The sequence below is a fragment of the Epinephelus moara genome, chromosome 22 (genome assembly GCF_006386435.1).
Source record: "Epinephelus moara isolate mb chromosome 22, YSFRI_EMoa_1.0, whole genome shotgun sequence".
In the NCBI taxonomy this organism is placed as follows: Eukaryota; Metazoa; Chordata; class Actinopteri; order Perciformes; family Serranidae; genus Epinephelus; species Epinephelus moara.
The window spans coordinates 35126106-35152731 of record NC_065527.1 but is presented as its reverse complement, the minus strand read 5'-3'; the positions used below and the strand labels follow the sequence as shown (position 1 = coordinate 35152731).

The 26626-nt window shown below is 43.4% G+C and overlaps 1 protein-coding gene across 3 annotated transcripts in view; it reads left to right on the top strand.

The window, feature by feature from the left end:
- The window catches only part of epb41a (erythrocyte membrane protein band 4.1a), a 294679-nt gene that overhangs the window by 91260 nt on the left and 176793 nt on the right, over window positions 1-26626 (top strand). For all 3 annotated transcript variants that reach the window (XM_050033972.1, XM_050033971.1, XM_050033970.1), the window contains exons 4-11: window positions 5727-5831; window positions 6002-6044; window positions 6126-6201; window positions 6832-7050; window positions 15849-15936; window positions 20583-20735; window positions 20855-20952; window positions 21102-21277. In XM_050033972.1, coding sequence (XP_049889929.1) covers window positions 5727-5831; window positions 6002-6044; window positions 6126-6201; window positions 6832-7050; window positions 15849-15936; window positions 20583-20735; window positions 20855-20952; window positions 21102-21277 — 958 coding nt within the window. The remainder of the gene's footprint in view (window positions 1-5726; window positions 5832-6001; window positions 6045-6125; window positions 6202-6831; window positions 7051-15848; window positions 15937-20582; window positions 20736-20854; window positions 20953-21101; window positions 21278-26626) is intronic.

Sequence of the window (26626 nt, the reverse complement as noted above, 5' to 3'; positions counted from 1 at the left end):
AAGGACACTCCACTACGCCCCATAGTAGACAGCATTGGTTCCGTTACATACAACTTATCAAAAGCACTGGTCGAAATCATCAAACCCATCCTCGGACTCACAGATCAACACTGCAAACACTCAAAACAACTGGCACAAGAAGTCAAAAACACAAAAATAGAAACGGACGAGATCTTTATTTCACATGATGTTGTATCATTATTCACCAAAACCCCCGTTGACGTCACACTACAAATTGTACAGGAATGCCTCAGGAATGACAGGACCTTCAGGAAACGCACAAACCTCACAGTTGAAGACACAACCCGCCTCTTACATTTCGTTGCAAAATCCACCTACTTCCAATTCAGAGACAAAATCTACAGACAAAAACAAGGTTTTGCAATGGGAGATCCACTATCAGCCATCATGAGCAGTTTTTTTATGGAGGATCTGGAAGCAAAAGCCTTAACCACAGCACCCACACAATACAAACCCACCCTCTGGAAAAGATACGTGGACGACATCCTGGAAAAAATCAAATCTGGACACACACAACAACTCACGGATCACCTGAACAACATGGACAGCACTGGAAACATCAAATTCACACACGAAGATGAAACAAACAGAACCATAAACTTCCTGGACATAAAAATTAATCACAAAGACGACGGCAGTATAAAAATCACAGTATACAGAAAACCCACACACACAGATCAATACCTTCTCTGGACATCGGAACACCCTACAGCACACAAACTCTCCGTAGTCAGAACACTATGAATGGGCCAGCATCATCACCGAGGAAGAGGACAGACAGGAGGAGGAAAAACACATACGACACGCACTCACACACTGCCAATATCCAAAATGGGCCATAACCAAAGGCAAACAGCAAGTCAAAAACAAAGAAAAACTGAAAGGAAACAAAACAAAACCCAAACAAAAAACCGACAGTAGCTACAAAGACATGGTGACCATACCGTACATCAGGGGGATCAGCGATCGCATACAGAGGACAATGAAAAAACACAAAATAAACGCAATATTAAAACCTCACACAAAGCTCCGCCAGCTCTTAGTTCATCCAAAAGACAGGATAAACACGGACAAAAAATGCAACATATTATACGAAATCCCATGCAAAACATGTAAAAAAAAAAACATACCTAGGAGAAACAGGAAGAACCTTCAATACAAGAAAAACAGAACATAAAAAAGAAAGCGAAAAGGAAACGACAGGACGTCTCACAAGATCACAAAAAGAAAAAGCAGAGCAGGTGAACCTAAAATCAGCCATATCAGATCACTGCAAAACAAATAATCACATCATGGACTGGGACAACGCAAAAATCATCGGATCGGAAAGCAACAAGTTCAAACGCAAAAATCATCGGATCGGAAAGCAACAAGTTCAAACGTTGGATCAAGGAGGCCATAGAGATCAGGAGGCAGGCCAGGAACACCATCAACCGGGATGAGGGGGCTTTCATGCTGTCACACACCTGGCACTCTCTCCTACAAAGAACACCGGGCAGCGGGGGGCCTGACCAGTCTGGAAAATCTGTCGGATTGCCAGGCTGGTCACGCCTCCGGGATACTACCAGCTGATAAAGACACGTCATGATGCACGTCAGATGACGCTTCTGAAGAAGACTGCAGTGACAGTCGAAACATGTCAAGGTAAACTACATCTCCTTAAAAACTCATTGTCTGAAAAAAAGAAACCTTTCTACACTGAAAATAAGACATCTGAAGACAGTAACTTGGATTCAAGGAAACTGGGATAAGCATATTTACTATTTCTTAACATTTCATAGATTAAGCGGAAAATAATCAGCACATTGATTGATAATTAAAGAAATCTTTAAGTGCAGCCCTATTATGCACAAATATTGACACCCACATGGGACTGGCAGTTATAAAAAATCCTTATGGAGAAATACCCAGACTGATCTTGACCATACCAACCATCCCGAAGCTCTTCATCTCAGTTTGATGCAAATTGATTTTGAGTTTGATGGAAAATACCACCTGCTGATCAAATGAACAGCAACAGGCAAATGTTCCCCAAATGTTTAAAGCTCCCATCACACTATTTTTGATTACTGGACATCTAGGGAGTTTGGCGTATGAATAATTTGTTGAAGCCTTGAACTGTCATGATCCTGGGATTTTGGGTGTATTCTTATCTCTCTTACTTTGTTATTTGCATTTTCTATTTGTGTTTTTCCTTGTTTCATGATATTCATTCATGTTTAATTTGTTTCCTGTTTTGTTCTGTAGATTCACTTTGCATGTGTCGTCTCTGGTTTTACTTCCTGTCTTTGTGTTTTCCTGCCATAGTGTTTGTCTGCCCTGCCCTGATTACCTTCACCTACTTTATATCAGTCTCATTAGTCCTCCCCTGTTCCAGAGTTTTCCCTGCACACCTTTGTTGTAGTCTCATTTGCTCCATGCAAGGCATGTGCCCTACCACACCATCATTGACTCCATTGTTCGCCTATCCTTGTGTTTCCCTCCTTTTGCCAGTCCCTGCCTACTCCAGCTGTGTCTTGTTCTTCTGATTAGTTCTCTATGTACACATATCTTGTTCTTTGTCAGTTCATGGTCAGTGCTTCCTGGTGTTGCGGTTTTATTTTTGCTTCTCGTCTCTGCTCCTTGTGTTTCAAGCCAGCAAGTTCTGTTTTGCCTTTGTCTGCCTGTTGCTAGAATCTGGTAATCATCAGACATTATTTTCTTCGAGTTTCTCTTGCATTGCTGTTGCTTTTGCACTTGGGTTCAATTGCCTGCAATAACCATGACATGAACTCCCATTACACTTCTATCAAGGTCAAACCTGTAAATCTCCACTTAAATCTTAAATATTACAGTTTTCAAAGGACCAGCCTTTGCATTCCCTGGACAGCTGGTTTTGATTGTTCTAAAAATGTACCAATTCCCAGGCCTTACTACACCATTTCAGCTTCCATATCAAGCACAGATTCTGTGGAATCCGTAATCCCAACTCATCCGATTCCAGAGAATTTGCTTCAAAATTGAGGTCTATTACACAGCCACCTTTACTCTACTACCTCAACCTCATAAACAAATGGAGGGAAAAAAATTGTCCCTTTTGTGGCATTGTATTCCTCCTACAGGATTTAGGTCATGAGACAGGCTTAAAAGAACTTAGTGAGATCATGTAAGGCATTGCTTTAAAATTAACATCAAGGTGTATGTCCTTCAAACTGAAGGGATAACTAATCCCACTTCCAAACAAATCTACTATATCAAGAGGAACAGTGCTCTAGATCTTTGCCCAGGTTCAGTCAGATGGCAACCCTAAAGGATGGATAACATCCGTTGCCCAACTCAGACACTCTTGAACTTCATTCAGGCTGACTTCCATCAGACATGCCCACTGTTCCATGGAAAAGCAATTAGCACCCGTGCATCTTTAAAGGTGAAAAAATGGTTCTCTAGAATTATTTGTTTTGCAGCCCCAAATCAAGACATGGCATGACAAGTCAGCCTTCAGGTTCTTCAGGAACACCACATGGGATCACTGTCAAAACACTTCTGTCTTTATGGCAACCAAATGGGCCAGGAGACATTTTCACATATACAGGATGAGATCATTCACTGGGTGGCAGATGAACTTCGGAAACTGGTCGTGGGAGGCCTCCCACTGGTCCCTATATTAGCAACTCAAGGATCAGTTCAACTTCTCATTTAAGAAAGAAAGGGGAAGCAACCATTATGGGTTCTCCCCGACACATAACTGTTTCTTCACAAATGCTGCGACAGTCATCTCATTCCACTACCCACAGGAGGATTTGCCATAGCAAACCTCCCAGGTCCCTTTAGACCCTTATCAATAGAAGACTCAGCCTTCTCAGAAAATATGACTACATTTTTGGAATAACAGTTCTGAAATATCAAAGACAAATAGACAGAAAAGACTACAGTATGCATTTGAAAGCTACATTCACAATGTGATTTGTTGGTGAAGTACTCTGACTAAAGAAGAAAGTAAAATCATGGGAAAAGCGCACCGGTCCCCAAGGCAAGTGTGAGGCACTGCATGTCTTGAAAATTTAAATGATGACAAACATATACAGTAAAAACAATATTCTTGCATGGCACGGTAAGTCAATGTATTGTTTTATTTTAAGCTATGTTTAGTTATGATTCCCTATAGCTTTCATTATCTAATATTTTTTAGCCCAATGCTAGCAAAACTAAATTATCCCACTTTTCCATGTGTTTAAAGTGCCAACAGTCTGAAATGCTATACAGCAACCTCCCTTAAAGTTAAAGCATAAGTGACTTGAAACTAATGTTCAACCGTGTTTGTTTGCTGATGTACTAAACTAGCTACCATTATTTTGGGAATGAAGCCTTTTGGTTGCTGTTTTTGTGTTACTACATACCTCACGTTTCTGGAGGCGAAGCTCCTGGACCAACTGGTGGAACTCCTTGTGATCCACCCTCATTTTTAGGGTTTCATGTACCCACACAGATATTGTTTCCCTGTGCCCAACAGACTATTTGCTGACAGCCCCATACCCTCAACCAGAACTACAGCAAGTACCCTCTGCCTGTCCATTTATGGAACTAGCTACTAATTACTGTGAAAAATTAATAAATAAATAAGTAAATGGTAGATTAATTACACACATTAATTGCACACCATTTCTGCAATTTACCTTGTTCTGAAAGCTTGACAGGCCTCCCATGCCTAGTTACGTTTGCTGATTGGACAGTGTGCGTTCTAGGTAGAGGCTTAGCAAAGGGTTGGACCCAATTCCAACACTTCTTGATTATCTATTGTGTTGAAAACATGCATGGCCTCAATGGGATGACTTGCTTTTTGATCACAACCTATAAAGCCACTTGTAATATTTAATATTAATTATATTTAATTACCATTGATCAGCTTCTCACCCCCACTAGGAGACAACGACAAAGCCCGCAACCAACTAATCCTTGCCACTTCCCACTTTTCATATCCCCCGTCGTAATTTGGAATCCTTTCATCTGCACAGCAAAGGAAGTTTTTTTAAGGGTTGGAAACATGCCATCTACAAATCCAATCCCTGACAAACTAGTCATAATGCTCTCCTCAGACTTTTAGCTAACCTCAGTGCAACACCAATTACTGGTGAGGGGTTTCTTCTTCATTACTACTCCTACCTCCTGTAGGAAATAAAGAAAATCATTAGCAACATATCTTTCCCTCTCTTTTGAGCATTAGCAATGCCTAAAGCTCTGCACCTTTTTTGAACACCAATCTGATAAACCCTGCTACTTTCCTTTACAATCATCTTATGAATAATATTCCGCAGATGTCCTGGAGAAACTTCTTGTCTTGTTCAATGTGTACCACCACACGATCTGAAATCTGAATCTTCAACAGGAGAATTGTAATCTGTCAGAGCTTAAATGACAAGCCTTGATGGATTTTCAACAGAATATCATAATGCCAGCAGACAGAGGTGGTTTAATCGCTCATGATGGCTCCAGTCCCATCTCAGATCAGTCCTCTCTTTGGCTAAGTCCATGTTTCAGTTAGAAGCTGACAGCTGTTGAACAGTCCCCTGTGAGAGGGGCCACTGCTCCCTCTGGGTCTCTGCACTGTTCTCACCATCTGCTCATCATGTTTAGCACATTACTGAATACATTGTCTTAGATGTGATGTCAGGTTGTTTAACGTTTAATTATTCAGAGAGTCTTGTTTCCTGTATGCATGCGTGTGTCAGAAACATGCTAAAGGCCAGGAGCTGTTCATTAAGGTGTGTGACCACCTTAACCTGCTGGAGAAGGACTACTATGGCCTGGTCATCTGGGAGACGCCCACCATGAAGGTGAGCTGGATTTAAACTATCATAAGTTAGTATTCCAACTATCCCAACCTCATTATTTGATGAAGAGACAGGTCTTTCTTTGGTGCTTAGATTAATCTGTGGCTCTCAGTGTCGAAGTGTTCATACACTAAATGGTGTTTGATGATTTCGAACCTCATTTTCTTGATCAGACTTGGATGGACCTAACCAAGGAGATCCGTAGGCAGGCTCAAGGTAAGCTGAACTTTTTCCAAGTACACAGTTTCTAATACATGTTTACAGTTGTTTCATTACACGTTCTTTTTTTTCCTCAAGGTGCCAATTATAATTTCACATTCAATGTGAAATTTTATCCACCTGACCCAGCCCAGCTCTCTGAAGACATAACAAGGTACTGCATGGCTTCCATTGATTTTGTCAGCTGTGACCTACAAATATCATTTCACTGTATCAAAAGTTCATTGTGGAAAGGATTTCTTTTTCCAGATGAGAGGAAAAGGATAGAATAGAAAAATGCTGCATGGGTTATTCAGTGATTTTAGGAGTGCATGTGTGAGTAATGATGACTGGGTCAAATCACCTTCTATATCACCTGCACCTACTATATCAAGAGGATTACTAACAAATCAACCAACAAGTGTCAAAATGATCATCAGTAAAATAACTCTAAGTCAATTAATTAAAACTATAAATGTGTGCAGTTTATAACTAGGATGGTAAGCTCATATTTCCATGTTTCCATTTTGTCCTTTTTAAAATGATTGTGGTTACATATTATTTTGATTTGTAAAGGTGACTACAAAGTCCCATGTAGGGGTGTAACAATTAATTGATCTGGGCTGATGTATAGATTTAATGATCAACCATCTGATATCATCGACGCAAAACAAAAACATTGACACATATCGTCTCCTTTAAGGTATGCCTTTATTGAGGCTGACTGATTTATCAGTTTGGCCGATTAATCTGTGCCGACAGGAAGTTTTACAGACAATTGTTATCAGTGGAACTTGCTTTGCAGGTACTACCTGTGTCTCCAGCTGCGGAAGGACATCCTTCAGGGCCGCCTTCCCTGTTCCTTTGTCACCCTGTCCCTGCTGGGCTCCTACGCCCTGCAGTCAGAGCTAGGCGAGTATGACCCAGAGGTGCATGGCGAAGATTACGCTAAAGATATGAAAATGGCCCAGGGTCAGACCAAGGAACTGGAGGACAAAATGATGGAGCTACACCATACATACAGGTCAGAACACTGCCTCAGTCAAGTTCACTTTCTGTACATCACCCAACAACTAAGTGGATTTGTGAAACAATTCTGTTACAAGACAAACCCTGTATTCAGAATATTACACATAAGTAGGAGTACATTAATATCTGCAAAATGTAATTATCATTATCAAAGCAAAACTACAAATAATGATAGTGCATTTAAGCAACATTATAATTTTATTTCAATCTTTAAAGCCGCTACAAGGAACTTTTAACTGGATATGCAAAAGTCTCTCGTTTTTGCTGATGTCTGTGCGTGACCTACAACAGCAAATGAGGTGTGAAGATAAGCTATTTTTTTTTTTTTTTTAAGATTATTTTTATGGGCTTTTTGCCTTTATTGACAGGACAGAAGGTGAAATGGGGAGACAGAGAGAGAGTGGGGACTGACATGCAGCAAAGGGCCGCGAGCCGGATTCGAACCCACGGCCGCTGCAGCGAGGCGATGCCTCTGTACATGGGGCGCCGGCACTATCCACTACGCTACCGACGCCCCAAGATAAGCTATTTCTATATAGTGTATATCCATACCTTTAGGAAACTGTCTCCAGGTCCGCCCCAGGTCGCTTCCAGGACGAAACGATTTATGGCACTCAGACGGCACATGTCATCTTACCTAGCTGCTTACATTTATAGTGATTCTTAAAAATAGTCGCTATTCCTCCTCCTCGACCCGACGTCCGCGGGGAGTTAAAATAGCAGCAATCATCGGGTAAAGTTCTGTGAAAGCACTGGACTCACCAACAGTCAGCCACGTCTCAGTCACACAGAGAAAATCCAATCCTCGGGAAGTCAGGAAATCCTTCAGGATAAACGTTTTGTTCGCTAGCGATCTAGCATTTACCAGCCCAATCCTGGCAGGAGCCGGCGGGTCCACGGCGTTAGCTGTCCGGGGAGCCACACACAGAGGCCGCAGGTTGTACAGATTCACCCCGCGCCAGCGGGGACGAGGAGAGCAGGGGCCGCGGGGCTGGAACACCTCATCCGGGCCGACGACAGGTACCAGCCAGGCGTCGACAGGGTCCAGCGAGTGCCGAGAAATAAAGAGGCGAGGCACCGCTCCATACTCAGTCCAAGAAGCCATGGAAGTGCTCGCCAAACAGGCCTTCAGCCTTTCCAGCCGACTGCTGCGTTTACCCCGGCGGCAGTGGCACTTACGCCGGAGAGGTGGAGCTGAGGCGCTCCTTGATGGCCCTCTGTAGACTTGTGCCTGTCGTTCCAGCAGCCTGGAGAAGCTGGCTAACTGACCTGCCCACAAAGCCCCTGCACCCAACTTCCACTGGGTGGATGGACGCTTCCCAGCCTGCCTCTCTGCACTCTGCAGCCAGCTCAGATTACTTGAGCCGCTTTAGCTCATGCGCCACTGGTATTCCCTCCTTCCAGGGGACAGTCAACTCAGTGATGAGGACCTGTTTGGCAGCTGTGGACCACATCACATTGTCTGGTCTCAGGGTCGTCTGCGCAAGCTTGCTGGGGAAGACCAGCGGCTTGCCGAGGTCCACACACATCTCCCATTCCTTCCCAGGGGTCAGCAATGATCTTGCATGGCCTGCCACCGGCCTCTGCTGGCTCTGTTTGCTACTCTGCCTTTCTCCAGAAGCTCCGCCAGCTTCCGCAGGACCCAAATGTGCCGCCATCTGAAGTGCCCCTGTGCCAGTGCTACTTCACATGATGACAGGATGTGCTGGAGGCCTGCGACAGGTTTTGTGAGCAGGGAAGGGTATCCTACGCTGCCCTCACCAAGAAGCTGAGCCTTGCCTGTGGGGTTTGCCAGATGTCCCTCCAGGTTATGACCTTGTGGATGGTGTCATCCCATCGAGTCCACGCCCCATTTGCCCTGGGACACGGCCTTGATGAGGTAGCGCTCCTGCTCCACCTGTGACACTTCCTCCATGATCATGGTCTTCCTCTCCTTTCTCGAGGCTTTGGACCAGAATTTGACTGGTTCTCCCCAGTCGAACCCAGCCCAGCCTTCCTGCGCTCTTCCCATGACCTCCTTATGCTTCAGCCTGCTGATAGCTTGGTCCACCTCTACCTGGGCCCTCCACTTGCGCCCTGTTCGGACATCCGCTGCTGCACCCCTTACAGCCTGATCCCTGGATTCCTTCAGCTCGATGACAAGACAAGCCTTCTCCAGCTTGTACCCCGTGCTTACGGACTTCAGTGGGAGCTGAAGAGCGTTCTTGCCAAAGAGACCTGCGTCTGAGAAGCAGAGAGGGAGGCCTAACCACTTCGTGATGTAGGTATTGGCGATGCCATCTAGCCTGCTGGCCCAGGTCGATGGAATTTCACACACCTTCAGAGGCCACAGCACATGCTGGAACTAGGGCTGTAGTCAACCAAATAAAATCTTGGACGACTAAAGTCGCACATAATCTTCAACTAATCGATTAGTCGTGGGGGAAAAAAAATCTGCACGTTATTTTTACTTCTGCGGTGGTGTGTCTGTGTCACTTTGCAGTTACACCTCCAAAACACTAGTCGGCGGTGGAGGACTGTGTTAAGTACTGTAAAGTTTAATTCAAATCAAACTTTATTTATATAGTTGATTCAAAACACACATTAAACATGGCTTAATAGAGACAACTTCAAACACAAGTACACAAATCCCCCACCAATACAACATGCTAACGTTATTAGCACAAGTCTATGGCGTTTTACATTGTATAAATTAGCCTAGCGTCTAGTAATCTTTTCCTCTTCTCATATGAAACCAGGGACAACAGCACCATTCAACAAAGGTAACGGCACACAATGTGGCTCCATTACAACTCACAACATTCACCGACAAAACAACTGTCTTATACTAAACACGTTTTCCAAGCAAATACAACATGCTAATGTTATTAGCGCCAGCCTATGGCATTTTACATGGTATACATTAGCCTAGCGACGAGCGGAGATTTCCTCTGCTCAATTTTACGCTTTTCTGTATTGTAAATTACTGTGCAGCACTTTGATAAACTTTTATGTTTTTAAAATGTGCTATATAAATAAAGTGGATTGGATTGGATTGGATATGAAGCCAGGATAAATCACACACACGACTTAAAATGCTATTTTAGTGGAGGCTTTACTGTCTTCACAATTTATTGTTTCTTAACTGTGAAATACAAGTAAATACAAGCTTCGTTTCCACTGAGGGAAATGGTGTTGGTACACAGAAACTGACAGGAGGTCTGCATCACTGCAACGCTGAGCGTTAGGGTGGGCGAGTCCAACTTTCTGTCAACAAAGGGGGTATTTTGAAAACACCCCCATTTTCACAGGTGACTTAGCCTGTCCCCCTGCCGCCGGAAATAATGGATTAATCCTGGTAAGCTATTGATGTAGCACTTTTCTCCTTATGAAAGTAACAAGGCGATTATTCGACTAATGAGAATTTGGTCAAATGAGAGCATAGCGACCAAATAATTGACTAGTCAACCAGGAGACTACAGCCCTAGCTGGAACAGTGTGAATTGGTAGCACCACAGCTTCAGTTTCCCGGGGAGTTGGCTGCTGTCTGCTCTGCACCACCCTCCCCATCTGTTTGTCAGAGAGGTCAAAAGTGTACTCCCTGCCCAAACTTCTGATTGGCTGCTCTGCCAGAAGTGGGATCTTCTCTTCTCCTGCCATGAACACTGTCCTGTCGCTCCTCACCCCTTTCTTGATCGAGAGACTTTGCAGGCTTGATGTTCATTCGTGCCCACCCTGTGAGGTCATCTAGGCTCCCCAGATGGTAACCTCTGACTTGCCCTGCTCCACTGAGGATGATCTCAATTCGTACACAGAGACCCTGAAAAAGAGGGTGGATCATGGGGAGTACCACCAGTTGGTCCAGGAGCTTTGCCTCCATGATGGTCATTTCCAGGCATATTTTAGGATAACACAGGGCAGTTTGACAACAAGCTGTCTGTTGTTGGGCTGTATACAGCAATTGCTGCCACAGGTTTCTCCTTCCTTGTTTACCAACTGTAAACTTGTTGTCAGGACTACCACAGAAGGCCCGCCTCTCAAATCATCCCATTGGACAATGGGAAATAAGTAGAGATGATATGGGGCGCATAACAAACAAGTTGTTTCAACTTGAGGAGTTCAAAGTGCTTAAGCAAAAACGCGAGGTGCCTAGAGCGCAGAAACGTGAGGCACACAGCAATGCAAAAACAGCGAGCAAAAAGCTGCATTCTTAGTGAAAGCAATTTCAAAAAGCTGCCTCCAGCTGCTAAAATGCTTTCTGTGTGATCAATCAATCAATCAATCAATCAATCAATCAATCAATCAATTTTATTTATAAAGCCCAATATCACAAATAACAATTTGCCTCAGACGGCTTTACAGCATATGACATCCCTCTGTCCTTTGGACCCTCACAGCGGACTTCCCAAAAAAAAACCTTTAACGGGGAAAAAATGGTGGAGCAACTGAGGAGGGATCCCTCTTCCAGGACCAACAGACGTGCAGTAGATGTCGTACAGAACAGATCAACATGATAAATTAACAGTAATCCGTATGACAAAATGAGAGAGAGAGAGAGAGAGAGAGAGAGAGAGAGGGAGAGAGAGAGAGAGAGAGAGAGAGAGGACATACATTAATTTAAGTAATAATATTACAATAATAATTACGGCTATTGTGGAACAACATGTTGTATATATTAATATATGATAGTGTATGTATGTGACAATAATCATATATATATATAATGACAGTAGAAGTATGACTAATGATAACAGCAGTAATAGGAGGCATCAGGCAGGACCACGGCAGCAGCACAACCACACACGTCACACCATTCAGGCACCGCTGTGATATAAGTTATCCTGCGAGACAGTGGTGAACAAAGGCTCTGGAGAAGAAGCCGAGTTAGTGACATGCAGTAGAGCCGAGTTAGCAAGATGCAGTAACAGGACATGAGTGTTAGCAACGAGAGAGAGAGACAGAGAGAGAGAAATCCCTGTAACGCAGGACATGTTCAAGTGAAATAATGTTTCTATAGCCTGGACATTGAACTGCTAGCTGTGGGAATGCGTCCATACTACCTACAGTCGTAAAGCTCCAAACTCAGCACCAAATGCTTTTGTAGTTATTACTGCGGATTTCAGTCATGCCACACTGGACAAAACACTTCCAACATTTCATCAGTATGTTGACTGCCCCACTTGAGACAATAGCACACTGGACCTTCTGTATGCAACTAAGGATGCATACAGTGCCACATCTCGCTAACTGAATGGCAACACCCATGTTAGAAGCGTTGTCTGTTACAACCACAATCCCCCATTCTTCACCTAAGTTATCTTAGGGGGTCTGAAATGTTTGCACCGGTGTGACTTTTGTGTACTGCTCTAGTTTGGAGAACATGAGACAGCAGTCGCCAGTCCTCTGTGAGATAATGTGCTGATATAGTCACATATGAATTCACTGACCTTGAAGTCCAGGTGTCACAAGTTAATGCCACCCTTCCTGGTGTACTCAAAGATTCCTCAACTTTATACTTCACTTCTCTGTAGAGCTTGGGTACGGCTATGTGGGTGAAAAAACGTCTGGATGGTAGGGCTGGGCGGTATGACAAAATTTTCATATCACGTTTTAAAAAAAAAATCATATCAGTTTCACAGTATTTGATGGTATTTTGCTCTGGTTCGGCCCACTTGACATGCTGCTGTGTTGTGCTATGGCCTATTCAAGTGCTGGAATTTGTTATTTACGTGACAACGCCTGAACGCAACACAGGTTCCGCTTCATTTGTGCCGTGCTCGGTTATAATTGTTTGAGACTTGGGTCGGCTTCGGTCAGGAAAGTTCGGTCACTCTAGTGTGCTCACCTGTGTGTGTGTGTGTGTGTGTGTGTGTGTGTGCGTGCGTGCACGTGTGTGTGTGTGTGTGTGTGCGCGCGCATCAGGGCGAAACTCCGCCGTGCGCAATACAGAGAGCAGAGGAGAATTGTAAACGTGCGACCATGTAGAGACTGAAGTGACATGCCGTCATGTAAATAAGATAAATAACATAAGGCTATTTAGTTTGTTTAATAAAAGGACAAGGTATAGACCTATTCTATAGGCCTGGATATGAAGCGTCCGTAGCGCCAAATAATATAGTTTCTAAAGAGCAAAGACGGAAAAAAAAATAAATCAGCAGCAGCGGTCATATTTCCACTGCTAGTTGCATATAGGGGAAACACTGCTCTTTTTGGTACGAGTTCTTCTGGGTCATCGTGTTATTCTTCAGCAACGTGTACAGTTGCTTCGCTTTCAGGACTCTCTCCGGCAGCCATTCTCGCCTCTAATTGGGACACAGCTGCTCTCACTCTCACCAGCTCTAGCACACCTGTGGTATGCAGCGCTGAAATGGGTCACCGCTGAAACACTTTCCCGCCGCGCACGTTCCGGACATTGTTTGGGCTATTCACCGGTATTGCAGTATATGCAAAATTCATATTATAATGAAAATAGATACTGGTTTTTGGTTTGAACCGGTATACCGCCCAGACCTACTGGATGGAGTCACATACCTGGGTTCTAGGGTTGGGAATGATTAACCGATAAGACCGGATATCCGGTTTGACAAGCGAGAGATTCGGCTGCGTCGGTAGCAGCCTCCTCAATCAATACGAGTCAGCCAAGAATCCTTAGATGAATCGATTGTAGAGTCATGGATTCGGGTATCGCGAGACTAGCAATCGGTTGACTGGCTTTAACAGTTTGCATCTTTAAAACAATGTGAGAGCCGGCGGCATGCTCCGGACTGTAGCAGGCATTAACGATAATGGATGTAAACATCAGCGCCAGCTTGACTGGTGGAGATGAGGAACAGAAGCTAATGCTGGTTGGATAAACTAGGGAGCAGCCAAGCCGCAGCAGAAACTAAAGGCGAATCCTGTCGGTTGTGGGTTGAACGGGGGTCACAGACACAGACAGAAATACGTATTCCTGTCAAATACGGCGGCCATAGTGCTCCGTGGCGCAAGATAATGGCTTACCGGCGACCGAGAAGCCCGGTCCAAGAAGTCTTCGTCGGTGTCATGACTGCCCAGAAATACCTGAACAGCCGAGTTGTAGCAGCACACAGGTACGTGGCGTATCAGAGGAGAAATGAGCCGTTCACATTTCCACAAACCTCACCGCACTTTAGGGACTGTTCTTTACTTGTCAGGGGAGGAGGGTGGCTGGTTGATTTTTATTTTATTTATTTATTGTATTTTGATTCCCCCTATGTTAATCACTTATTGATGCTGTTTTTGAAGTATGAATAAGTCAATAAGTAATTTATTCCATTGAAATATCAGTGATGTATTATAGAAAAGTGATTTATCTTTTTATAAATGACAAACACAGAGTGTAGCAAACACAGAGAAATAGTCTGACATGCTGTCAGTGATAAGCTGCTAGTCATCACAGTCCATGATATCAACTAATAACAGGAGATGTCAGATTCTGCCCCTACATTGCATGTTATTATTTTATTCTGCTTTATGTTTATATTGTACAGCGTTATAATAAACTTTATTCCAGACTCAAGTCCATATAAGATACATACAAAAACACAGACAATACCATAAAAACAACACAACAAGTAGGTTTAAAACACTTAAATTTTACTTAAAGTTCACTTCACTTAAAGTTTAAAACTTCTTCTCATTTTTATATTGATCCCATCCAGCAAAATGATGTTCATTCAGCAAGACTTTTTTGGTCCATGTCTAAAAATAAATACATTTGACATTTGATTTTGTTTTTGTTTGTCTTTTTATTTTATTTTTGCCAGTGCCATACAGCAACAATGCTTGGGGATGTGGTCTTTTACAAATTTGAAAATACTGTAAGAATGTCACTTTTATAGAATTGGCTTCTTTATTTTATAATGTATGATTAATGTCTACATCAACAAATGTTAACCACAGAATCGTATCGAATCGTATCGAATCGTTCTGTATATCGTTTTTGAATCGTTTCGTAACCCGTGTATCTAGATACGTATCGAATCGTCTATCACAGAGAGATTCCCAACCCTACTGGGTTCCAGTGTTTTTGGCATGTAACAAAAGCCTTAGTTTTCAACAATGTTGTATGGACGCAGATCTTTGCACATGAAGTAAGTGATGTACTGTATTATTTTCTTAACTCTCTCAGAGTTGGATGGTAGTTTTGTCAAGCTAAGTGTGTCCAGTGTTGGTTGATTTTTTTGGCAGAGTGGGTTTAGCATTGGCTTGGCTGTCAGCGGCTAACACTATCTCTGGATGGTGTGTGAGGTGAACCCTCATGTTCGTGGTTTTCCCAGGGTATTTTATAAAGTCCAGATGTTTGATTTAAATGCCAATGGCACATTTCTGATTTCTTTCTCCAGTGCCTCCATCTTTACTTCCTGCCAAATGCTGCTGACTGAGACCTCTGCTGGCTTTGCCAAGAAAGAAAAAAATCTCAGCACCATCTAGTGGAGTGAAAATGCTATTTTGTTGTTATTCTAATAGCAAAAGTTGTATTAAAATGTGTATTTGCAAAAAATAATAATGTATATAATAAAAGATTAATTCTTGGCATCCGTATATCGATACAATATCGCCACACGAAATATAAAATACTATGCTGTATCAATTTTTTCCCCCACCCCTAATTAAAACACTCAAGAATAAACATGGTTTGCACGGAGGTGCTCTGGTTGATGGTTGTTAACTGTTCCAGATACCTTTCAATAATGGCTGTCAAAATCACACCCACTTTCATTATTTCTGTCACAGCCTCTTCACAGTCACAGTAATTAAAGGTGTTGTTGAATTCCTGCTGTGATGTTGTGGCAGGTCAATGAGTCCAGCCCAGGCAGACCTGATGTTCCTGGAGAATGCCAAGAAACTCTCCATGTACGGAGTGGACCTCCACCAGGCCAAGGTGAGCACAGGAGCTACAGCTCTTTAGCTTCTCTGCTAGTCAGCTGCTCCTAACTGCTTACTGCTTGAGAAAAGTGCCTTGTCAAAGTCAACCTTGTTTTCCAATGGTGACTGCAAAATCCAAGAATGCTTCATAGATCAAGTATAACAGATAATACGCTTAAAGACATATTTCACCGCAGTAAACTGGGCTCTCTGTGCAGCTGCCATGTAGCACCAGTTTTAAATACTTTGAAATCGGTGCTTCATGACCAGACAAAACAGAGAAAAAGGGCAGTGGGATTCACTTCAGCTCAAGGGGTAGAAAACCTACAACTATCATGAATGCACTGCATCGCACCTGACCAAAAAATGCTCCAACTGGTTGGTGGCGCAGTGCAAGCTCATCTGTTTTGACACGGGACACAATATGGTGACTGGCTGGTAACAAACAATCTTGAATTACAGTTAAAAAGTAACCTAAAATATATTCTTAAAAGCATTTGAGGAAATTGAAATAGGCAATGCAGTAACAAAGTCTTTGTTTATATTTGATCAGCACTGGTTAGTTTTACCATTTGATTTGAGTTTGGTTTGAATTTCCCTGTGCCTGTGGTTGTAGGCATAAAAATTGTGGAAGTACAATCTGTATTTTAAAATTTGAGCTTAGAGATGAAAAGGAAGATCTGGGCGCTGGTCAGATGGAGAAAGTTTACCACAGTTCAATTACACACACTTCCTACATTGTTATAATACAAAGCTGGTTGAAAATCGGCAAAGTATTCCTTTAATCTGGGTGTGACTGTGACTTTGCCATCTGATGGTCCATGAAAACAAACAGCATAGATGCGTATAGAAAAACCATAATGTGATTGCAGCTTTGTGTCTGTTATTCTTAATGCCATGCATCAGAGAAGCTTGCATGCCTGGCCTGAACAGCAGTGAGACATGTGACTTGTGAGGTCTTACAGCCAAAAATCAGGTCAATGTGTTTGCGTCAGAGCAGGGATTTAACTAAATATGGGGGGAGGACTTGTACCTGTCTATACTGCCCCCCTGTGGTTGATGGTGAGTACTACAAGGAAGCTGCATCATAAAACAGCTAACTGCTGAGGATGCAAATACAGCAGAGTACAACTTCTCTCTTTCCATGGATTATCAGTGGTAGTAGTGCATACAGTAGGAAACATTTTAAACACATGCGCTGTGCTGATTTCTAAGTCATCACTCCTCAAGGTGGGATCTGTTGCAAAGCAAGATTTTATTAGTATTAACAACTATCACATCTGGAAAAGCAATAAAATGATAACGTTAAAAGTAAATTTGGATCTAAATACAGTATTGAATCAGCTTATGCATTGAATGCATTAAATGCACTGAAGTGTCAAAACTTAACTAAACTACTTTTATTAGTTGTAAATAACAAAAACTCCAACGTTTAAGTCGGATCTGAAATTGCCTTTTGTTGGCTGATGAGGCAGAAACGGTTTAAAAATACACCATGGGAAATGTTCCAAAAAAACCCAACAAAGTGTAGACTCCTTTACTGTAATCACTTATGGCCCACTCTCAGTGTGTGGCGGTGTATTTATCTGCACAAACTGCCCTCTGCTGGATTTTTTTTCTTTTTTTTTTTCTTCTTAATTTGCTGTATTGATGACGTTTCTGTTCACAGTGTGCAGGTGAGGTCGAGACTTTAAAAAAGGTAGTGACCAGGTGCCAGATTGTAAGCAGCATGCATTCAAGAGGAAGCTATGAAAATTGTGGACACAGCATTAGAAAACCAGGGATAAAGCAAAGGAGAGCTAATCTGGGCTGTTGGCTTTTACTTTCACTTTTACTGGTGATATTATTTCAAACATTAATTACAATTCTAGTATAACTTTGAATGGCAGCCTAATTAATATGCACAACCTTTAGATGCAGCATTTGACTAAGGTAATGTTATAAAATTACAACTCACAAGGTTCACTGACAAATTACTTGTCTTTTACTACACACCTTCCCCCACAAATACAACATGCTAACTTTATTAGCACAGGGCTATGGCATTTACATTGTTTAAAGTAGCCTGGCGGCTAGCAGAGCTTTTATTTACTCTCATGAAGCTAGGATAAATCACACACAACACTTGAAATGCAGGTCTGCTGTCACTTTCCTCCCAAGTAACAGCGCTGTAGTTAACCTCTTCGATTTAGGTTCATCCACAGGTCTGTGGTGATTCCCACACTCCAAAATAGTGCTTTGCTGTCTTTGTCGATGCAGTTACCTGCTGACATCCTGACATCAGTCTGATAAGCTGCACCTGGGTGCTCAGCTCGTAGGTGGTAGCTCGAACTCAAAGTACTTCAGTGATATTTTAATTCCGTTTGGCACAAGGTGCATATTACTTTTGACTCGACAACTGATCCCACTGTGAGTTTTTCAAAGTGAAAGGAGCCATTTAGAAGTGCAGTGGTGTCTTATTTTTCATCACTGTGGCAATAGGAAGCACACTGCCACAGCTTGACTACAAATAAGGGTGCATCGAAAAAACAAACTAGCAGCACGGCATTAATGCAATTGAAAATAAAATAACCCATTATGTGCAGAATTAATTGAAACGTGATTAGCGTGTTAACACTGACAGATCTATCTTTTCTGCTTTAAGACACTGGGAGTGTGTCCGCTGAATGCATTGAAGCCCAGCCCACTTACGGGAAAGCTGCAGTCTCTCTTAATTGTAGCACTACAATGGATGCTCCATCTAGCAGCTGTATTGGACTTGTACAGCCAGACATGTTTGTGCCACCACAGCCAGAATCAAAATCAGAGCCAGAGGACACTGACCTGCCTAAAAATCAAGCTAGTTTTTCTCAGTCTGCTACAGAATAGTAATTTATATTATATATTTTCAAGAAACAACAAAACCCAATGGCTCTAATTCTTAAATAGTGTACGGGCAGGGCTTATGCTAAGGGTTGCTTCACTGCATCATTGAGCATGCTTTTAGTCCCGCCTAAAAAACACCCTGGACACAAAAATGGTGAAAAACAGTTTAACTGTCTAAGGGGCTGTACACATGCCACGTCTTTAACTGCCTGGAAACGCAAGGTCGGGCGCTGGGTGCTACTCTTGTGCCTTTTCTGTGCCAGCTTTCAAGAGCATGGCAGCAGGTTGGGTGTGAGGTTGCTAAGCAACCTTAACAAAAACTATATCATAGCCTGTTTACCTGAAATCCTGAGTGCAGAGCTTATCTTCCTCCCGGCGCTGATTATGTGAAGGCCTGCTTTCCGAGAGACAGATGTAAAGCTCTGGCAGCCCTGCAATAAAATGATCAACTTGTTCTCCATGTTTACCACAGACTTATATCTACCAGTCAAGTGAAAGATATCTGCCGGCTGTGACTGTTTGGTCCTTGTCAGATGATGTGCATTGCGTGCTGCTACATTCCAAAAGTTGAACTCTACCTGCCCTGAAAATTATGTGCTCAGAAACATGTGGCACTTTGACAGCGTCGCTTTGGTGTTTGAGCGCTCCTGCCACGCATCTACTTTGGGGGTGCAAAAAATGCAGCATGTGTACAGCCCCTAATTCCACTATTCAGTACTATATAGTTCCCAGTCTTTTTACATGTTTTCAACAAGTGTTTCGATGTAAATCTAATATTTTACTTTACCCTGACTTTAAATTGCCTGTAGGTGTGAATGTAAGCGTGAATGGTTGTAATAAAAAAAGCAAAAGATGATTTGTTGTTGCCCTTTAGATTTGATCTGGTTCATGTTTACACTGAATTATTGTTAACAGTGGTGTCACAAAGAGTGCACCAAGAAATCACTGATTATTAGACTTATTAGTCCAGACTGAAACTGGACAGCACCAGACACGAGGGCCACCTTTTTAGGTGATGACCAATGCTTTCGTTCATACCAGAGTTTGATGGACAGCTTTTAACATCAGCCCAAATAAACAGAACCAAATAGGCACACACCAAACACACACCACGTCTTTGAACCAAGTCAAACAAAGTAGGTATGAAAGTACCCTAAAATAACATTTAGGCCTACTATCAAAAAATAAAGTGGTTGGTCTGCTTTGCTTTCACACCTCAAATGCACTGCAGCAGTCTTCTTGGAAGTGGAGACAGAGCCTCCTCTTCAGCTGGTTTCAGTGTGCTTGTTTAGTTGGTTTGACTGACAGTTTTCACGCCAGGTGAAGGAACCAAAACAAACAGCTTAGGCGTGAAAGCAACCTTAGTGCGATGGAATCTGTGTTGCAAGGCAATGCTTTATTTGATGCATGTTCTTGAAGCCTTAGCACACACCAAATCATCATACAGACAGAAGAAGGTTGAAAGATACAGTAGCCAGAATGTGACAATGCATCCAGGGAGGAAATGTGGAAAAGCTGTTTTTATTTTCTTTCTGAAGTCATCCTGCAGTGACATGTGTTGCCCCTTAGACAGTACTCTCCACCACTATGATCAAAAACATTAATTGATTAATTGACTGATGTTGTTTGCTTGTGGTGGAACGCAACTTATGTCACTTCTTGAATTGTCACCCATTTAAGGTCTCCTTTATCTTTGCTGTTCATTTCAGGTTCCCTTAAAATGTTTTAGCTTTCTGAAGTCTGCATATTCTATTGACATTGAATGGATATCTTTCTGTCTCTGGGTGTCTCTGTCAGGATCTCGATGGTGTCGACATCATGCTGGGGGTTTGCTCTAGTGGCCTGATGGTTTACAAGGACAAACTGAGGATCAACCGTTTCCCCTGGCCCAAAGTCCTCAAGGTCTCGTACAAACGCAGCAGCTTCTTTATCAAAATAAGACCATCCGAGGTACAGAATATTTTCATATCAACAAATATTCCTCTCCCTGTTACATTTGTAGTTCACTGTCTAACATTATAATTTATTTAGTCATCTATTTAGCAGCATTGTGTTTCTTGTTTTAACAGGTGGAACAGTATGAGAGTGCAATTGGCTTTAAACTGCCCAATTACAAGGCAGCCAAGAAGCTTTGGAAAGTGTGTGTAGAACATCACACTTTTTTCAGGTGGGGTATTGTATTCTTTAGGTCAGCATGCTCACGTGGCTGTGCAGTGTTTTCAATGAAGGAAATGTGGACATTTTGCTAAATATGTTTGCTTGCTACCTGACCCAGAGTCAGATCAGAGGGTCAGTATCAGTGATCTTTGTCTACAGGCTGACCTCCACTGAGATGGCGACCACTCCTAGGAAGTTCCTGGCATTGGGCTCTAAGTTTCGCTACAGTGGTCGGACTCAGGCTCAGACCAGACAGGCAAGCTCTCTGATCGACAGGCCAGCTCCTCTGTTCCAGCGCTCCTCCAGCAAGAGAAACTCACGCAGCCTGGATGGAGGTACACCTGTTGTTTGGGTTGTAGGCATCTGTGTGTGTGTGTGTGTGTGTGTGTGTGTGTGTGTGTGTGTGTGTGTGTGTGTGTGTGTGTGCGTGTGCGCGCGCGCGTGTGTGTGTGTGTGTGTGTGTGTGTGTTACAATGCTGGTTACTGTGGTATTGGCTGACAATTAAGAGCACTTGTGTTCGTCTTTTTTTAATAATGTACACATCATGACTACCACATGTATCTTGTGTTCCTTTATAGTGTTGGTTGCAGTGGTTACCAACTCTGCCAGGATGCTCAGTTGGGGAGTGGACAGCATCTTTGGCTGTCATGTGGGAGGGCAGGGGTTCATTTCCCTGACTGGGGGAGTTGAGTTTTATACCAGTTGCTGATTATGTAGCAGTTGTTTCTGCTCAACAGAATGGAGAGCAAGTTCATTTTGAATTCCGCATTTACAGCAATGATTTGAAATGCATTTAGCCATCATTATTAACACTGCATTACCTGCAGGAAATGCATTTTTTAGTTTTTATTGTGGTCCTTCGAGTTGGATACCCTGTGCTTGCCCTTTCTCAGGATGGAACTTATGTCCCTTTGGAGACTGTGTGCTGTATGTGCAACATTCAGCTTCCACTATGGCTAACAGATTATGAGCTCGGCTCCCACAGACACAGGCTTGTCAGCTCCTCAGTGCCCAGCTTACAGTATACAGAATGGCATGCAGGTAGTCCAGAAGAAAAACTAGTAGGAGAGGAGCACTTATTAAAAGGAGCGACCTGTTTGTACTCCCAGTTAGGACTGATAAAATGTCATGACCTTCCCAGGGAACCTAGAGAGGATCTACCTTGCTCCAGCCCTTGCAGGCAGCTAGTTCAACAGCTACAAGCTCCGGATGGATGCTCCAGATGGAACTACAAAATTTTTAGCATCCAACGTGCTCCACTGCTGTAAAGACTGTGCTTAGAGAGAAGTCTAGCTCCCCTCCAAGTGATTATTCTTCTCTGCCCCAGTCCCTTTTAAGAACCCCAGGTCAGAGGTGACCCTACTTATTACCTGCATGAGTACCCTTCCCGACTCCTGCGGATGATAAACCAACTGCATGCACTCAGCATCAGCCGTTCAGTACCCCAGCACCGCACAGCAGTTACCCTTCAGCTGACCAAGGCTACAGCCCTGCTAGATATGAGAGGTCAAAGGGAGTAATCAGCATGTGAGGATTCCATAATGGACCTTCTAGAAAAGCTGATGCATGAGCTGCAGATACGAAGGGCTGTACCACATCATCTACAAAGTCTACTTTGCTGCATCGGAAATCTGTCAATCCATTCCTTATCTGCACCACAGGCCACGCCCCCTGAGAGCTGGTCTACCTACTCACAGCAACCGATCAAGATGACACCTTCATATTCTATACCTGCTACATATCCTCAGCCCGCCATTTACCCTTGGACAACCTATGCTTAGCCAATGCCTGCCGCTCAGCATTGTTCTCCAACATGGCCACTAACTCTGTATTCTCCTCAAGGACACTCACAGCTATCAACACCAGTGGGCCCTGAGAGGAGCTACCAGGGACCAAAGCCAACCATACCAGATTTTGTCCATCAAGACCCTGGAGAATTTGCATGACACAGGTTTGCCAAGATTGAGGCTAACCCTGCAGTGTTGATTTCATTTACGATGACGAAAGATGTTTGTCAACAACCTTCTTTTCCGTGACCAAGAGGGGATGTTGATGAGTTAAGAATACATCTTTGATAATAAAAACTATGATGAAACGTATGTTTTGTTTTATAGACAAGATTGGACAAAAATATTAGTGATGGGCTAACAGACATTGAAAATATGAAATGAGAGAAGAGTACAGAATGATGAATTATTTTATGAAACGTTTTACAAAAAAGTTTTAAACTAGGAAGCTGAGAACAGTCATGCTTGCAATTATTTTCTCATGCCATGACAGCAGTACAACCTCGGAGTGGCAATGGGTAGGTAAACCCCAATAAATAGCTGGCACCAGGATGTTTTGCTAGCCTGAAAAAAGAAATACACCAAAGCATCAGTCGTTGGTGCAAGTTGTGAGCTTTAATTCATCAGTAAATAAGCAGCTGTTTGTGTGACTGTGGATGGTGGAGACGTTGAATGGATTTGTGGACTTTGTTGTGTTGCAGCGGTGGCTGTTTGCAGCGAGCTCCGCTTATTAGCTGCTGAACCACAGCAGAGGGAGCATCACCAGACTTGGCAGGCAGGAGGCTCAGTTATTTGTGAGTGTAGCTGTGCTGTATGTGAACGGTCTAAAATCAGCAGAGTTTTATCTGACAGTAAGTGCAGTTTTAAGCCTCCTACAGGTGCAATCTTATGAAGCTCAGCATAAGTTCAATCAGAAAGACTTTCTCTTTGCTCATCCTTTCACATTTCTCTCCATCCCACTCTCACTACTCCCTCAAATCAGCTGACTTTGGGTGTTCACTCCTCTGGTTATCCAATCAAACTTTGCCATGATCTCTTGCAGTCAATCAGGATGCCACTGCAAAATTTTAAATAAGCTCTCTTTTCTGCTGCTGTCAGCCATCATTCTAGGCAGAATCTTAGCGCTGGCAATCACTCACCTTACCCTTTTTCTTTCAGTTTCTTGTTGATTGTAACAAGCAGATGTGCGATTCCTCAGCAGAAGCGGAATCATCTCTCACTCATCACGTCCTCCCGTTCAGGCAATCTCACCTGTTATAAGTCAGTATTGTCATCGCGCAACTTCATTCTCTGTTTCCATATTCAGTCTCGATCTCAGTGACGTGTATGGATTCAAGATATGGGCCCAAACTACACGTATGATCTGTTTCTTCCGGACACCTTGCACATGTACACCCAGATTGCCACGCACAGTCCCCGGCTACTCCGGCCAGGCCTTCCGCGCACACTTTGCTTCAGTCCCTGGATATGCCTCAGCCTCTGCCTCGTCAGCATCCTCTTCATTGCAGGCCTCAAGCAGCCGACCTCCACATGCAGCTGGCCTCCACATGCAGCCTGCGTCCACCCCAAACCAGCGCTTTCATTCTGCCTCCAGCCTGTCAGCCCCGGTGCACCCGGATCCCTCACGGCAAGAGAGTCGGCTGTTCAAGCTATCCGATCAACAGCCGCCTGGGCCAACCACTCAGTGGGCCGTCGCTCCCAGTGTCTCCCCCTAAACTACCTAAAACATGCATTAAGCCTAAGGAAAACAAAAGAGACGAATAACGTAACTACCGGGAATCTCCAGCCCAAACTAACACAACAAACTAAAACAACAAAACCTCAGCACCTAAACGAGCATGGGGGAAAAGAACCTGCTTAGGGAGGAAGGGAGGAAGAAAAGGACTCTTCAATACCTGAGTTCCTGTCTGTGTGTTATGTGCCAATGCCTTCCCTGTCTCTACACTCCCTGTCCCTCTTATCACCTCCTCCTCTCTCTGTAATCTGCACTCAGGTGCGCACAACACCCCCACCCTAAAAACATGAATTGGGGGAGCGCCACGGACATCATTCATGCATAAACAACTAACATCGTGACAATGTGTCGGCCAGGACATTCTCTCGCCCTTTGATGTGCCTGACCTCCACAATGACAGACTGTAAAAAGAGTGCCCAACGCATGAGCCGCTGATTGGTGCTTTGCATCTGATTAATAAAGACAGATGATTGTGGTCAGTGTAAGCAACAACGGGCACACTAGCAGAGCCGACATAAACCTCAAAATGTTTAAGGGCCAAGATGAGCGCGAGAGCCTCAGAGGTTCTGCAATACCGTTCTCCAGCATATAATTTACCTGCTGTTGTAAACAGAGGCGCTTATCGGGATTGACTCTATATGCATACTGCTTTATCGGTGGAGAGTCCCCCACATTGCTGTCATGTTGCATCACATGGATCTGAGGCGGCACATCTGAAAACAGAATAGTGTGGGATTTTATTACACTGACCACGTCCTCATGTTGAAGCTGAGTCAAATGTGGAAAACACTCATCAAGCTTGAACAACATTTCAGAGTTATTTAACCGTCCGTGAACAGCAACACTGGACGGGCCAACAACATCCTCCACATCAGACACGGCTAAAATCGACAGTCCAGCGTAGCAACTATGTTATCCCGCTCACTCACTTTTTCCTGGACTACATAGGGGCTGCTGTAACGGGCCTGCAAAGCTGAACCAGGAACAGGCAACAACACCAACACTTTGTCGCCAGGACTGAAAGATCTGCTTTTAGAATCTCTATCAAACCACCGCTTCATTCTTTTGAGCAACAGACATGTTCTGCTTCGCCAATTCACAAGCACGGTGAAGCTTAACACGAAAATTGCTGACGTAATCAAGCCAATTCTGTGGCTTGCTATCACCCAGCCATTTCTCCTGCAAAAGTTTGAGTGGGCCATGCACTGTGTGTGCAAACACCAGCTCTGCTGGACTAAAACCCAGGGACTCTTGAACCACCTCACGAGCAGCAAAAAGGAGGAGATGGCCACCCTCATCCCATTCCTTACTGGACTCCAGGCAGTAAGTGATGGAAATGCTCAAGCGCGCCCTGACTCTCTGGGTGATATGCACTCGAAAAACAGTGAGTGATGTCAAGTTGTTTCATCACTTGTGCAAAAATTTGCGACATGAAGTTGGATCCCTGATCAGTTTGTATTACTTTAGGCAACCCAAACAAAGAGAAAAACTTCAAAAACGCTTTCATTACAGATGGAGCTGTGATCTTGTGCATGGGAATGGCTTCAGGAAACCGGGTTGCAGAGCACATAATGGTCAAAAGGAACTTGTTCCCAGCTTTCGTGCACTGAAAGGGACCAACACAGTCAACAATTGATGTAAGTCAATTCAATCAATCAATCAATTTTATTTATGAAGCCCAATATCACAAATTGCCTCACAGGGCTTTACAGCATACGACATCCCTCTGTCCTTTGGACACTCACAGCGGATAAGGAAAAACTCCCCCAAAAAAAACCTTTAACGGGGAAAAAAAACGGTAGAAACCTCAGGAAGAGCAACTGAGGAGGGATCCCTCTTCCAGGACGGACAGACGTGCAATAGATGTCGTACAGAACAGATCAACATAATAAATTAACAGTAATCCGTATGACACAATGAGACAGAAAGAGGGAGAGACAGAGAGAGAGACAGACAGAGAGAGATGCAGGACAGACGGTAATGACAGTAACTTACAACAACATTAATGAAAGTAATAATATTACAATTAATAATAATATATTAATATCTGATAGTATACATGTGTGACAATAATCATATGTGTATAATAACAGTAGAAGTATGACTAATGATAACAGCAGCAGCAGGAAGCATCTGGCAGGACCACGGCAGCAGCACAACC